Raw genomic sequence first — 15,288 nt, forward strand, 5'->3', positions numbered from 1 at the left:
TTGAGGACCTCATAATCTCCATCTTGAGAGTGAGAACCTAAGGGGGAAGGAAGATTTGTGTGAATTCCAGAGGCAAAGACAGATGTTAATTATTTTATTTGCTTAGCAACTGTGCATCTCATAAATGGTACTCTGTGCCCAGCTACTTTGGATCCGTTGCATTTATATTTTCAAATATTCCACTTTCCAGAGCTTAACAGATGGTTCTAGATAGAAAGGAGTGAATGAAATAGATAATTTTCTTGGAAATAAGATTTTTTTCATTTTCGGAATTCACATTTTATCTATGAATACTAACTTATTTATGAGTCCGGAAAGGGTAGTACTTGGCATCTGAGAAATCTAGTTTTCTTAACAGTTCGAATGGCAAACGAAAAGGCCATAGTTGTATCCCATTTGTGTGCCAAATAATCTTTCTGTAAAGCAGTGTAAAAGATTATTGCTCTATTCAATATGAAAAAAGAATAACAGTAATGGTTACAGATGCCTTTTGATTGTTCAAGACATTTGACACCTCATATCTTGATTAGTATAATTGTGCAATCCTTAGAGCTATCTTAGTGGCCACTCTGTTTCAGTTTGTGTGGAATTTGCTGGTCTGCCTGGTTAGTGGAGCAGGTCCAGCTGGACTCATCATCCTTATTCTTCATTCATTCCAGTGGTTTTGGCTACAATTAATATTATTTGTCTGTCTGTAAAGCCCTGCATGGCTTAGGGCTGGACAATTTTGGACATATCAGACCAGATTTTCTGGAGTGCTATGGCTCTTTGGCACTGCTCACATAAAGGTACTGTAATCTGGCCACAAATTCTCAACAGAGAGACCATAGGAGAAAGTCTTTGTTGGGTGTAACTTTGCCAGATCTGGGTCTGTGCCTTTTCTCCCTGCCCCATCTGATGTACGGTTCTAATCTGCTGTGCCAAGGGTTCTCAAACTTTTGTACTGGTGACACCTTTTACACAGCCTCTGAGACCCCCCTTATAAATTAAAAACATGTTTTTATATATTTAACACCATTATAAATGCTGGAGGCAAAGCGGGGTTTGGGGTGGAGGCTGACAGCTCGTGACCCCCCATTTAATTACCTCGTGACCCCCTGAGGGGTCATGAACCCCAGTTTGAGAACCCCTGTGCTATGCCAATCCACTATTAAGAATCAAACCTCTTCTCGTTCTCTTTGCACCAGCAAAATGTCTGAGATACCTGATGTACTTTTGTTTACTGTCCCCAGAAGTGCTCTTTTGAGGACTGGACGAAACTGTTCTCATTTGAAAGTTCTTGGCTATGGAACTTGCTACCTCCGCTGGTTAACCAGAGTTCAAATCTGTTAGCCTGTAGAGCAAAGACTGACTGTTTTGAACCCAGCATCTGCCTGATATTCTAAACTTTGTTGATAATATCTGTCCTCTTCTGAATTTCTTGACTTTTCCTGGTGTGTGAAACTTGAGCACAAAAAGGGTAATACTTCCTCCTTTGGTAGCTACTTTTATATTGATCTCTCTCTTTGTTTTGCTTGGAAGCTAAAGTAATGGATAAAATGTTATTTGATAAAATAATTCATAAACCTTAATACTTAAAATAATAAACTTTCTGCATGGTGCTCTGTGACTATTTGCTTATGAGGAGGGCAAGAATGTTCTACTGCTAAGACAGCATGTTTCTTCTTATTTTTGTCTTTAAAGAATTATGATTTTGTCACTCTCATTGGAACATGATGAACATATTGATACAATTAAATGAACATTTCATATCATATGTCACTAGGTTGTAGCCAAAACTTTTCCATCTTTTTGAAGGCTTGAAATCCTGTACTGCAGGGTTGCTTTGGGAAGTCTGTTGCTTTGCATTCCCTTTACTTTAGTATGATTCTGCTAAAATAAATAAAATATTTTAAAAAAAGATCAAAAGACAATTGTGAAAATACATTAGAAAGATTCCCATATCACTGGACAGCAATTTTGTTGAGATGAAGTAATAGTTGCTTATAAGAACACTTGAATTTTGATAGTATTAAAATTATGGTATACTTCCATTCTAACACATTTTATAGTCCTCCTTGCAAAAGAGGGTCAAGAAACTACAGTATATGATGACTAAGGTAGAGGCTACAAAAAGCGTAGAGAGGCCAGTAGATCAGATGGGTATAGAAATGATATTACACTAGACAAAAGTTGAAACTCTTATTGAGAATTGTATTAAAAGTGGACAATACAGCCAAACAGAAGAGTTGTTTCCAGTAATTCCTGGTAAGCTAAGCACACTGATCTGTGGATCACTGAACTGAGATGACATCATTTAGTGGTCTCTATGTTGAGAATTTGTTGCCAGATAACTGAATTGAGATGACATAGAATCATAGAAGATTAGGGTTGGAAGAGACCTCAGGAGGTCATCTAGTCCAAACTCTACTCAAAGGAGGACCAATACCAACTAAATCATCCCAGCCAGGGCTTTGTCAAGCCAGTACTTGCATATAACTCTTCTCCGACTCATCCTATCTACAGAAAATAGAGATTCTTCAACACACAAACACTTGTGGGGTAATCATAATAATAGTACTGTTGTACTGCTTTATGACACATTAAACTACTCCACTCCATTTTGGCTTTTGTAACTTTCCACTCAGGGAATGAATTATTGTCTTCTAAGAAAGAATAAAGATTTTATTTTTGTACTAAGAACAGCAGTACAAAGTGAAGAAACTCACTGAAGAAGTGAGCTGTAGGCCATGAAAGCTTATGTTGAAATAAATTTTAGTCTCTACAGTGCCACAAGTACTCTTGTTCTTTTTGCAGATACAGACTAACACAGCTGCTACTCTGAAACCTATTTTTGTACTGTTAATCAGCATGGCCTTACTCTTGCTTCACATGAATTACTCTAGCTTGTTCTCTTGAAATCTGAGGTGCATGTTTGAACAATCGTATGTTTCTATAATACTAACGTGCTGGTTGCTATGATATATTTAGCCTAACTAAAAATAAGTTTTGTGGAATTAAAACAATGGTTGCAAATAGGCAATACATAGTTGTCACACAAGATAGTAATTTTGCGTGAAGTTGATACCTAGTGTCTTTGAAAATCCTGAAGTGTAATAGTTAATACTTTTGACCCCTCTTTTTAGGTTTTTGTGAAAAAACTCTTGATTCACAGGTAAGTGTCATTCATGCTAAGAATTTATCTTACTAACTAAAGAATATATCATTATTTTGAATTTTATTTAATTTTTGTATGTTGGATTGTCTATAATAGCCAAAGACCACTCAAGCAATTTTAGAAACAAATGACACCTCTTCTTGTCCTGCAAAGGGAATCGAGACTGGCAAAAGGCAAAAATCAGGTAATATTCACTACATCAAATTTTGGTGAGGGACTGGGCATCTTCATTAACAAATATTTATCTTAAACATTGCTTATTTTTTTCTTTTGAAGATTTAATGGAAGAACTTGGTTTAGATGATGCAGATGATATTGAAGGTATTTATATGGTTTTTGTCCTTTTTCTGACTTACATGTTTTAATTGCAGTTTATACAAAAATGATTTATAGTCAATGTAAAAAACTTCCATATTTAATTTGTTAGTATTCTGTACTTTTAACAACGTATGTTATGACATTTGCTAATTCTTTCTTGAAGAACACGCAATAACTGATCCAAAAATATAGCCATCGTTTGAGATTCTAAATCTTGTATAGAGAAAATGTGGACTTAAAGGATTTTTAATTTTGTTTAATTTACATTGATTTGTAATGTGTTTTTTCTTTTATTAATCAGCCAAGAGCTGAATTCACGGTTCTGTGTTCTTGCTGCAAAAATTAGGTGTTTAGCGTATTAACTGAAATGGGGGGAATATAAAACCTTGGACTCAGTTCTAGGCAGGTAAGTAAAAGAGAGAACTTTCATGTATTTTGAAATGCATTGTAAATAAAATATATAGCATACATCTAGTCTGTTTATGATTTAGGATCTCAAATTTTTTGTTTTTAAAAAGGAAAGGTACTTCAGTTCTCCCCACTTCGAATTCAATGGAGGCTAAGCGTCTTTTTAGAGAAATTTGTAAATGTAGGCTTGTAGTTTGAGAGCAGAAAATGTGTTAAAAGCATGAGCTTCCATTTTTCTCTTCTTTTTGAAGTATGTGCTCTTTTGGAAGAAGCTGAAAGAGTTGGATACTTTATTATTTGTATTACAGTAGTACTACAGAGCCCTAGTAATAGACCAGGATCCCATTGTGTTACAAATGCAGAACAGACAGACAGGCAGTTAGTGGCATGTTTTGTTGGCTCTTACTGTTCATCTGCTCAGTGTATTCCAGTAAGTTCCATGACACCTTATTCTCTCCAGTTTCACATTATCTCAAGAGTCAGCCTTGAGAGAAATATTCACAAATATTTCTTTTTTCAAAGTGGCTTTAAGCAGAGTTCATGTGCATAGAGATGGTCTCATGTCACTAATGGCTAGATCGGGGTGGGCAAACTATGGCCCACAGACTGGATACAGCACCTCAGGGTTTTGGATACGGCCCACGGGCTGGTTGTGGCCCCTCAGGGCTTTGGGTATGGCCCACAGCTCCGCCGGCACCTCGTCCCTGCAGACCCTGGGTGGGGGGGCAGAGGGCTCCATGCATTGCCTCCAGGCACTACTCCCCACAGCTCCCGTTGACTGGGAACAGGGAACTGCAGCCAATGGGAACTTTAGGGGAGGTACCTGGAGGTGCGGCATGGGCAGCACACACGGAGCCCTCCACCTGCCCCCCAGTGTTGCTTGAAGTGTAATTTTCAAATAGTAAGCTGTATGTGAATCCTGCTACCTATGCCAGTGTGACACTTAGGGGTTCACCCAGGCCAGTTATGGTGTTCAGTCAAGATCTGCCTTGGAACTCTGGGTGCCTTAAATGCTATGCCGTTGTGGCTCACAACTCTGACACCAACAGCTAGCATACAAGTTGTACCCTGGCTTCCACCACCCGGTTTCCCTTTGCAGGGGGAACTCCACAACCCTTCCAGCCCTGATTTCTGCCCCAAAATCACCTTTCTCTGCCGTGCACAGCCCCTCTGATTGTAGCATCCACAAAACCATATTAAGTTCGCTGCTCCTTTAAAGTGACAGTACATAGCAGCTTATTAACTTTACAGCAGTTGACAGTCGTTCCATTTCCAGCAAAGCACTGAGCTGGCTTATGGTAAAAGAAGCACAAGTGTATTAACAAAAAGACATAGGTTTAAGTTTTACCAAGTATAAAGAATAAGGTAGAAATGGTTACAAACAAAAGTAAAAATATGTTTTTAAGACTAAAAATCAATTTCAGAAACTAGAGTAGTTTGTCTCATCACTGGCATTCTTCCAACATGGCTGGCCCATTCTTTAACCAGGACCCACCACACAGAGCTCAAAATGTTTGTTTTCTTTGACTATTTGAGTGAAGGATAACTGTGGGGTTCTCTTCCTTTCTTTTCATGGTCCAGTAAACTTTTGAAATGTGTTCTTTGAAACATGAGCCCAGATAAAGTTTTTCTCCTTCAGGGGTATAAATTCTATGCTATCTTCTCCCCTACTTTTTAGCTTAATAGCTTTATTTACTTTATATGTATTGGGACCTTCATTGTGTCTTCCTGACGACCAGGCTGGTCAGACAAACAAATACATATTCTTTTGTCCTAGACATGCTGGGCTTATGCATTGTTTGTCAAACACATTTTAAGAACATAATTCTAACATGTATTTTTAACTCTTTGTACACACTATACATATACTACACAATGATTTTGGGGGCCAGGTGTTACTAGTTATATATGATTCCTTACATGTGATCCCTTTTAGAGACAAATTATGACAACAGCGTGTGAGGTGTAGTGAGTATGTCAGGCCTGACAAAAGTTGCTGACACAGAGTTGTGAAACACCAATGGGCGTTTTTGTCACACCTCCCCCTGACATCGACGCAGTACAATTAGCTATTGTTTAGGCGTTGGTCCTAAATCCCCCTTAGCCCATAGGTTAAGGGTCACCTTGTCCCCTCCTTACCATCTCTATTTCCCCAGCAGTTGCTGCACACCCATCTGAGTCACTCAGGCCAGAGGATTCCAACGGCATGAAACCAGATCTCTTACCACCCTGACTCTGCCCTGCTCCCAGAGGAGTCTTGGCAGACAGCTATTTACATAGCCGTACTAGTGACTCACCACGCCTAGCAGTTTTTGGGCCACAACATCTTCCAGCTGTGCATCAGTTCCGCTGCTCTCAGTGGATTGCTGGCTCATAGCTATTTACCTATCTATGCTGGAGTCCTCCTAATTCTAGCAGATCGTGGGCCACAGCATCTTTTAGCTGTGCCACAAACACACATAACACTGACTTGGTTTCCCCAGTGAATGATTACACCTTTAACCACTGAGTGTGGTCGTGGCAGGCTTGTACCTTGGCTCGTGGGTTCAGCCTTGTTATATCATTACAGAAAATAGCACATCAAGGAAAAAAAAAAAACTTCCAACATTCCCACAGTCAGAATTACAGAATAACCTTTAGTGTCCATAGTGACTCAGGCTATAGGCAGAGTAACGGGGTCCACAATACTCCTGTCTGTGTGCTAGCACCTGGTCAGGCACATCATGATGTCCTCCCTCCAGCTCTCGTGTTTGTGTGATTTACGCCCCTCTTCTGTTCAAACTACCTGTGCTTGTCCTGGTCAGCAAGTTTCTGTTGCTCCAACTCTTTGTCCTCACTCTGACACATTGAGGTCCGTGTGTTGTGTCCTGGCTAAAGGACAGGCCAACTATGCTGGAAGAATGACTGGTGAGAAACTTCTTTGAAGAAAAGACTAGTTTAAGTTGAAATTCAGTTGTAGATGCATATTTTTACTTTTGATTTTTTGTAAACATTTCTAACCTTTTTCCCTATACTTGGTATCACTTAAACCTGTCGCTTTGTTAATAAACTTGTTTTACTTTAGCCATAAAGCAACTCAGTGCTTTGCTTGAAGTGGAAGGTTTGTCAACGCCAGTTAAGTTAATAAGTAGGGCTGTTGATTAATCACAGTTAACTCACGTGATTAACTCAAAAACATTAATTGTGATCAAAAAAATTAATAGCAATTAATCACAGTTTTAATCACACTGTTAAACAATAAAATACCAATTGAAATTTATTAAATTTTTTGCATGTTTTTCTACCTCTTCAAATATATTGATTTCACTTACAACACAGAATATAAAGTGTACTCTGCTCACTTTATATTATTATTTTTAGTACAAATATTTGTACTGTAAACATGATAAACAAAAGGGAATAGTGTTTTTCAGTTCACCTCATGCACCTCATACATGTAGTGCAGGGGTCAGCAGCCTTTCAGAAGTGGTGTGCCAAATCTTCATTTATTCACTCTAATTTAAGATTTTGCATGCCAGTAATACATCTTAACGTTTTTAGAAGGTCTCTCTCTATAAGACTACATACAACAACAGTTTAGTTATATATTATAAAGTAAAAAAGGCTTTTAAAATGTTTAAGAAGCTTCATTTAAAATTAAATTAAAATGCAGAGCCCTCCAGACTGGTGGCCAGGACCCGGGCAGTATGAGTGTCACTGAAAGTCAGCTTGTGCCATAGGTTGCCTACCCCTGATGTAATGCGATGTCTTTATCGTGAAAGTACAACTTAGAAATGTAGTGGTTTTTTGTTACATAACTGCACTCAAAAACAAAACAATGTAAAACTTTAGAGCCTACAAGTCCACTCAGTCCTACTTCTTGTTCAGCTAAGACAGACAAGTTTGTTTACATTTACAGGAGATAATGCTGCCCACTTCTAATTTACAGTGTCACCTGAAAGCAAGAACAGATGTTCACATGGCACTTTTGTAGCCAGCATTGTAAGTTATTTACATGCCAGATACGGTAAACATTTGGATGCTCCTTCATGCCTTGGGCACCATGCCAGAGGACGTGCTTCCGTGCTGATGGCGCTCATTACAAAAATGTTAGTGCGCTAAATTTGTGACTGAACTCGTTGGGAGAGAATTGTATGTCTTCTGCTCTATTTTACTCACATTCTGCCATATATTTCATGTTATAGCAGTCTTGGATGATGACCCAGCATGTTGTTCTTTTTAAGAACACTTTCACTGCAGATTTCACAAAACGCAAAGGGGATACCAATGTGAGATTTCTAAAGATAGCTACAGCACTCAACCCAAGGTTTAAGAATCTGAAGTGCCTTCCGATATCTGAGACGGAGGAGGTGTGAAGCATGCTTTCAGAAGTCTTAAAAGAGCAATGCTTCCAATATAGAAACTACCGAACTGGAACCACCAAAAAAGAAAATCAACCTTCTGCTGGTGGCATCTGAGTCAGATAATGAAAATGAACATGTGTTGGTCCGCACTGCTTTGGATCATTATTGAGCAGAAACCATCTTCAGCATGGATGCATGTCTTCTGGAATGGTGTTTGAAGCATGAAGGGACATATGAATCTTTAGCGCACCTGACACATAAATATCTTGCGACGCCGGCTATCATAGTGCCATGTGAACGCCTGTTCTCACTTTCAGGTGACATTTCTGAAAAGAAGAAACGAGCATTTTTATCTCCTGCAAATGTAAACACACTTGTTTGTCTGAACCATTGGCTGAATAAGAAGTAGGACTGAGTGGACATGTGTGCTCTAAAGTTTTACATTGTTTTATTTTTGAATGCCATTTTTTCCCCCCACATAATGCTACATTTATAAGCTCAACTTTCATGATAAAAAGATTGCACTACAGTACTTATATTAGGTAAATTGAAAAATACTATTTGTTTTTTACAGTGCAAGTATTTATAATAAAAATAAATACTAACTGAGCACTGTATACTTTGTATTGTATGCTGTAATTGAAATCAATATATTTGAAAATGTAGAAAACAGCCAAAAATATTTAAATAAATGGTATTCTATTATTGTTTAACAGTGTGATTAATTATTTTAATCTCATGATTAATCACGATTAATCTTTTTTATCACTTGACTGCCCTGTTAATAAGCTACTGTGTGCTGTCTCTTTAAAGGAGCAGCAAACTTGATAAGGTTTGTGGATGCCATAGTAAGAGGGACTGAGCACTGTAGAGAAAGATGTTTTGGGGGCAGAACTCAGGGCTGAAAGGATTGTCGATGTCCCCCTGTAAAGAGTAATTTGGCAGTAGAATCCAGGGTGTGACCTGCCTGCTTGTATGCTAGCTGGTGTCAGAGCTGCAAGCCACAATAGCATAGCATTTAAGATACCCAAAGTTCCAAGGCAAGTGTTGCCTGGTTTACTGGTTTGGATGAACCCCAAAGCATCACAAATACTACTTTTCCATATTGCTTTCCTAGATACTGATTCTCAAATCATATCAGTTTTTAGAATATGGGTTTTCAGAGCATAGATAAATATCCGTTTCCCATAATGTTTTTATGCAAATGAAATAATCAGTTCCTTCTTCACTCTGTGGTCACTGCAAGAATCCCTCTATAAAGTACCCTTATTTCTTATGAAGGAAATCTCAAGACAGAAAGGAAAAAATAAAGATCTCTCCCCTTAATCATAAGATAGCATCAAACATGTTTTGTGGCTTGCTAAGGTACATGCAACCTATGTTCTGTTAGAGTAATAGTCTCCGGATGTGCACAGATTGCCTTAGGATGTGTCTAAGTGGCCTTGGGATATGTGTAACTCTGACTACTACATGTGCATCTGAGGGTAGAAAGATGCAGTCTACTATATGGTGGTCATGGATGACTGAGTATGCTACTAGAATTTAGCATTACTGTGTGCATTTTAATTTTTTTAAATCTGATATTCTTTTCAGATGTATCAGACTGGGATTCTACTAGCATTTCACTTAAAAATTTACCGGGTACTAAAAACCCTAAAGTTTTGACATTTGGGAATCCTTCATCTTTGCTACCAGCGTTAACAGCAAAGGATGATGCAGCAGCCACGGCTTCTGGAGTTATTCCTCCAAGATTAGAAGAAATGTCAAAAGCTCAAACTGTGACTGCACCAGAAAATACCCATTTATATTCTCTCCAAAAACAACTCCTGCCAGTAACACTGAAAAGCAAAGGTATTTATTTGTTTGTTGATATAATTTGTTATAATTTTTTTCCCGATTTTTCATAGTTACAATTACTATGGAAGAACTTATTTGAAAACTGGAATTTGAGGAGTGGAAGACCTTTGTGATCCTTGTATCTTATCCTTCTCCACTCTGTCTATACCTTAATTTGGCACAAGGTGTGCCTGCATCCAATTTTCAGACATCACAAAGTCCCATTTCAAGTCAATGGAACTTAGGGCTTGTCTTCACTACAGCTGCTGGTCGATCTAAGCTTTGCAATTTGAGTTACATTAATAGCATAACTCAAGTTGACCTAACTCAAGTCTACTTACCGCGGTGTCCACAATACGCTGTGTTGATGGGAGCTGTTTTCCCACCAACATTGCTTCTGCCTCTCGTTGAGGTCGAGTACAGAAATCAATGGGAGAGCGCTCTCCCATTGATTTAATGCAGTGGTGGGCAACCTCAAGCCTATCAGGGTAATCTGATTGCAGACTGCGAGACGTTTTGCTGACATTGACTGTCCGCAGCCACAGCCCCCCCACAGCTTCCAGTGGTACGGTTCACCGTTCCTAGCCAATGGGAGCTGCAGAAAGTGGAGGCAAGTACATCTCTGTGGCCCGCCGCTTCCCACAGCTCCCATTGGCCAGGAACGGCGAACTGTGGCCACTGTAAGCTGTGGGGGGTGGGGTGGGCCTGTGGATGGTCAATGTCACCAAAATGTCTTGTAGCGTGCAATCAGATTATCCTGATGGGCCACTTGTGGCCCATGGGCTGCAGGTTGACCACCACTGATTTAGCATGTCTTCACTAGACCCACTAAATCAATGCCGCTGCACTGATTGCAGCAGTGCTGATTTAGCTGCGTAGTGAAGACAAGCTCTAAAACTCCTAACTCTTATAAGTTCTTTTGAAAATGTTTCTCTTAATCACTATACCCTTTTTATATTGTTTTTCCCATATATATGTCTTATTTTTGCAGTTATTCTTGCAATTGCTTTGGTAACCTGTTGCACACACTGATTGCCTTTGCATTGTTGATATGTTTTAAAAATTGTCTTTTGACTCTGAGTCTCTCAGTTTATATTTGAGTCACATTATTCTAAAATTTGACACCAGCTCAAAAATATAGCTGAAGAAAAGGTGAACCATGGTGCTAGTCATTCATAAATGAGAGGCTTTGGACATGAACCTTTCTTCTAGGATGGTGATGATGAGGATAACATTCTGGGTTGGGAGTGGCGAGGGAGTAAACTCTGACACAGAGATGCATCAGCACCTGATTCAGCTCAGGAAAGAAGCCCAGCTGCTTCAAGCAGTGCCCAGGAGATGAGCATGGTATAGTTGCATATTAGGTCTACTTGGCGATGTTGTACAAATTGTGAAGCTTCATGGAAAGCACATAATGACCCTTGCTTTGAAATTGCTGTTATTAAGCTGTAAATGATTAATGCTTCAAAGAGCATGGAAAAAACTGAGACTATCAAAATCAGAATACTGCAATAAAAATAACTTTACTGTTCCAACAACAGGATCTGATTTCTCACTGGTAAGCAGTTGGTTTTCCAGTAACTTCATTATGCAAACTGTAGAAATACAGAAAAATGTTGAAAAGAAACATGCAAGACAATGAACATCAAAAGATAGTAATAGTATTCCTAGTTATCCTCTAACTGAAGATACACAGCATTTAACTTGTTTTTTTCTATTTTAGGACTATACACTGTCATATTTCCACTTAAAAATGAAGATAATAGCGAAGTCTTTGCAATATGTCTGGTACATCACCCTTTTCAGGATAAAACCTCTGCCTGGGGTAGAGTTCTTTTAAAAAAAAAAATGGTTGATCTGTTTTTGTTGGGTTCTTTTCACATAGAAGGAGGATTCATAGTTGTGGGTGCCATTATGATGGAAAAGTCTTTTTGAGGAGGAGGGTTTGCAGTGTTTCCTAAAAACAGTAAGGCATTGGATTTACCTGGTGCTTGTTCATATGGGAAGTTAGGAAACAGCAAGGTAAGGTTGTGGATTTACATCACACTAGCTACTCTATATTAATTCTCCATGTGGCCTCTTATTGTGTACTGAAAAAACCTTTGTGCACTTGAGCTTAGTCCACTTTAAAGTGTTCTAAGCTAAACCGCCTGAGGGCACTCTTAGACCTCATCTGCATTATGAGGTAGGGCTGTGATTCCCAGCAAGCGTACACATACTTGCGCTAGCACATCGAGCTACCACTAGTATAAATAGTAGTGTAGTTGTGGTAGCATAGGCAGTGGCAGCACAGCTTAGCCATGCTGACCATATCCCCACTGGCTTCAGATGAAGGATTGCTCTGTAGCTGGATTCCCTGAACTGAGAATGTTCTGTCCCCAATACTTGCATGCTTAGTCCTGGGTTTTGTGATCTGCAGTGTCCCACAGGAGTATAGCCGTCTCAGCAGTTGATTGAAATTTGGTCTTTAACATAACTGGGGTTTTGATCCATTAATCACTATGAGAATTGAGACAAAAGCCATAAACTGTCATTAGAGGCTGACTGAGAGGACTTGGACATGGGCCTAATGTATTTACAGCAACCTAATAGAGAACATGCTTTATTTCCTGATGTGGAATAAATGGGGTTATTCTTTGAGGCACTTGAGAGAATCCTGTAAGGTTGATAAGATACCAGCCCAGAATCTTTCTAAAGGATTTCTCCCTCAAGCAATTTCCTTACTAGTATCTCTCCAGTGGATGCTGAGATTTTGTATTGTTTCAGTCCTAACAGCCTTTCAGGCTCAGCAAATGTGCTTCACCATTTGTCTTGGAAAGATTTATACCATTCACAAAGCAAGGCTTCAGCCTGTTGTTGCACCAGATTGGTTATTCTGCACCAAAAAATTAAAAGTTCTGAACACAGTATTTGAAAATTCTGCATATTTTATTTGTTAGAATAAATCATGACAGTTTGAATTATTTGGTACTTTATTTCAAAATATCTGTCAGCAAATAGGTCTGTAACAAAACAGACAAAAAGATTCTGGTTATTTTATTTTTTTTGACAAATAGATTCCTTATTAGGCATATTAATACAGAACTTTGTGTAATTCATTTAAATTACAATACAGAACTGTATTTCTTTCAGAGAGTGCAAAGACTTGGGGGAGTCAGGGGTAACGGAGGAGCTGAGGGAGAGGGAAAGAGCCTAGGAGTAAACCTGGAGGATGTTGGGTGTAGGTGTGGTTTTTAACACCATCTCTGTAGGTACAGTCATTACTAAAACAATCATGTCTCCATACCTGTCTAATATTGTATTGTATTACTGCTGTGACTGAGCAGGCCTGCAGTCACATCATGAACGTGGCCCTCATTAATGCAGAATAGTTCTGATTGCCAATCTAAGATGTGTTGTAATAGCAGATATGTTCAAAGCAGTCTCATGTTCATCTGCAAAGCACAGTTGATTAGATCACTGGTTCTCAACCAGGGGTATATGTACTCCTGGGGGTACTTAGAGTTCTTTCAGGAGGGACATCAACTCATCTAGATAATTGTCTAGTTTTACAACAGGCTACATCAAAAGCACTAGCGAAGCCCATACAAACTAACATTTCATACAGACAACAATGACTTGTTTATACTGTTCTATATACGATATACTGAAATGTACGTACAATAGTTATATTCCAATTTGTTTATTTTATGTCTGTAGGGTAAAAATGAGAACATAAGCAATTTTTCAGTAAGTGTGCTGTGACACTTTTATGTCTGATTTTGTAAGTAAGTAGTTTTGTTAAGTGAGGTGTAACTTGGGGATATGCAAGGCAAATTAGACTCCTACAAGGGATACAGTAGTCTGGAATGGTTGAGGACAACTGGTTTAGATTCTGTTTAAGGGGAGGAATCAGAGTACATCTTTCAGCCTTCAGAACCTGTTTTTGAAAAGGGTTCCAAAGCATTCCTATAGAGATCTTTTCTTTTCAGCTGTCTCTTATTTGAATTGGCCAATTTTTTGAAGTTCTTAGGAACATTGGAATTGCCATATGAGATGTGGCCAGTACCATATGCTTGGGAGACTCCCAAAATGTATAATTATTCTGTAAACAGAGTGGATTAATTTTAATCAAAGTAATTTAAATATTTGATTTTAATCTTGTTTTGCATTTTTACTTTTTAGTTCTTTTTCTAAAGAGCAATTGATTCTCATTAGTTGGTAAGCATTAAAACATGTTGATTTGCAACTAAATTAGAGTCTTTTAGTTAAATTTGGTACCTCTTTTTGCTTACCACACAGATGCACTGTGTCTATACACATTTAAGCAATTACGTTGCTTAACATTTATTAGATGCTTAATTTTTCCTTTTTTTATTATGGTAGGAAATGATGATTGTGTTTCTTATTTACTAGATTAATATTTTTACTCACAATTTGTTTCAGTCTCTATTAGGATGGGAATTAGAATTCAATTAAAAATGCACAAACAATATTTAAATAATTACCTTCAGTATGCTGGATACATTTAAAAAAAAAAATCAAAACATTTTGCATTTAAAACATCAAACCAACTATTATTGTCTGTACTTTGTGAATTGAACTGATTGTTTCTGGTCACCATATTCTTCAAGATTTTAGTATTAGTAGAGCTCATCCTCTCTCACCTAATTTTTATTCGTACCATTGGAAGAAAACGAGCTTTCCTGGTATTTCAACTCCCAATGGTTTCTTAACTTTAAATGACCTAGTCATTGAAGTGAACTATTTGAATAATCTAAAATGAAGAAAATATTCTCTTTGCCCCTGCTGTCAGACACCAGTTTAGCTCTTCAGCAAACTCTTGTTCCATGCGTTTGACCAGTTTCATAGTTTAGCTTTCTTAAAAACTTCAGAGCAAAAATGTACTGTTTAATATTTTTTAATTGAATTATTTAAATAGATTATAGTAAATGTAGGCCTTGACGTAGGTTGTCATGATTTCAAATTTATTTTTAAATAAGTTTATTTTTAAAAAGAAGAATGTATTTAACTTAAACCATTGTATTTAAATAACTATTTTTTAAATTTAAAAACTAATTTTTTAATTTAAAATATTTTTTTAAAATCCACTTTGTCTATAACATGTCTACAGGGGCAACTTCTTATTTATTCCAGACATCTTAGTTGTGGTGAACATTTGTGAGAGTGAAATTTTTAAAATTGGTATGGTAAATTTCTCTCCACTGCTCTCCCTCTACTCCCATA

The 15,288-nt window shown here is 37.9% G+C and overlaps 1 protein-coding gene across 11 annotated transcripts in view; it reads left to right on the forward strand.

The window, feature by feature from the left end:
* ANKRD7 (ankyrin repeat domain 7) overlaps positions 1-15,288 on the forward strand; it is a 195,886-nt gene that overhangs the window by 62,885 nt on the left and 117,713 nt on the right. For all 11 annotated transcript variants that reach the window (XM_050935977.1, XM_050935978.1, XM_050935979.1 and 8 more), the window contains 4 exons: positions 3,126-3,154; positions 3,254-3,341; positions 3,434-3,478; positions 9,820-10,077. In XM_050935977.1, coding sequence (XP_050791934.1) covers positions 3,126-3,154; positions 3,254-3,341; positions 3,434-3,478; positions 9,820-10,077 — 420 coding nt within the window. The remainder of the gene's footprint in view (positions 1-3,125; positions 3,155-3,253; positions 3,342-3,433; positions 3,479-9,819; positions 10,078-15,288) is intronic.

The sequence above is a fragment of the Gopherus flavomarginatus genome, chromosome 1, assembly GCF_025201925.1.
Source record: "Gopherus flavomarginatus isolate rGopFla2 chromosome 1, rGopFla2.mat.asm, whole genome shotgun sequence".
Taxonomy (NCBI): domain Eukaryota; kingdom Metazoa; phylum Chordata; order Testudines; family Testudinidae; genus Gopherus; species Gopherus flavomarginatus.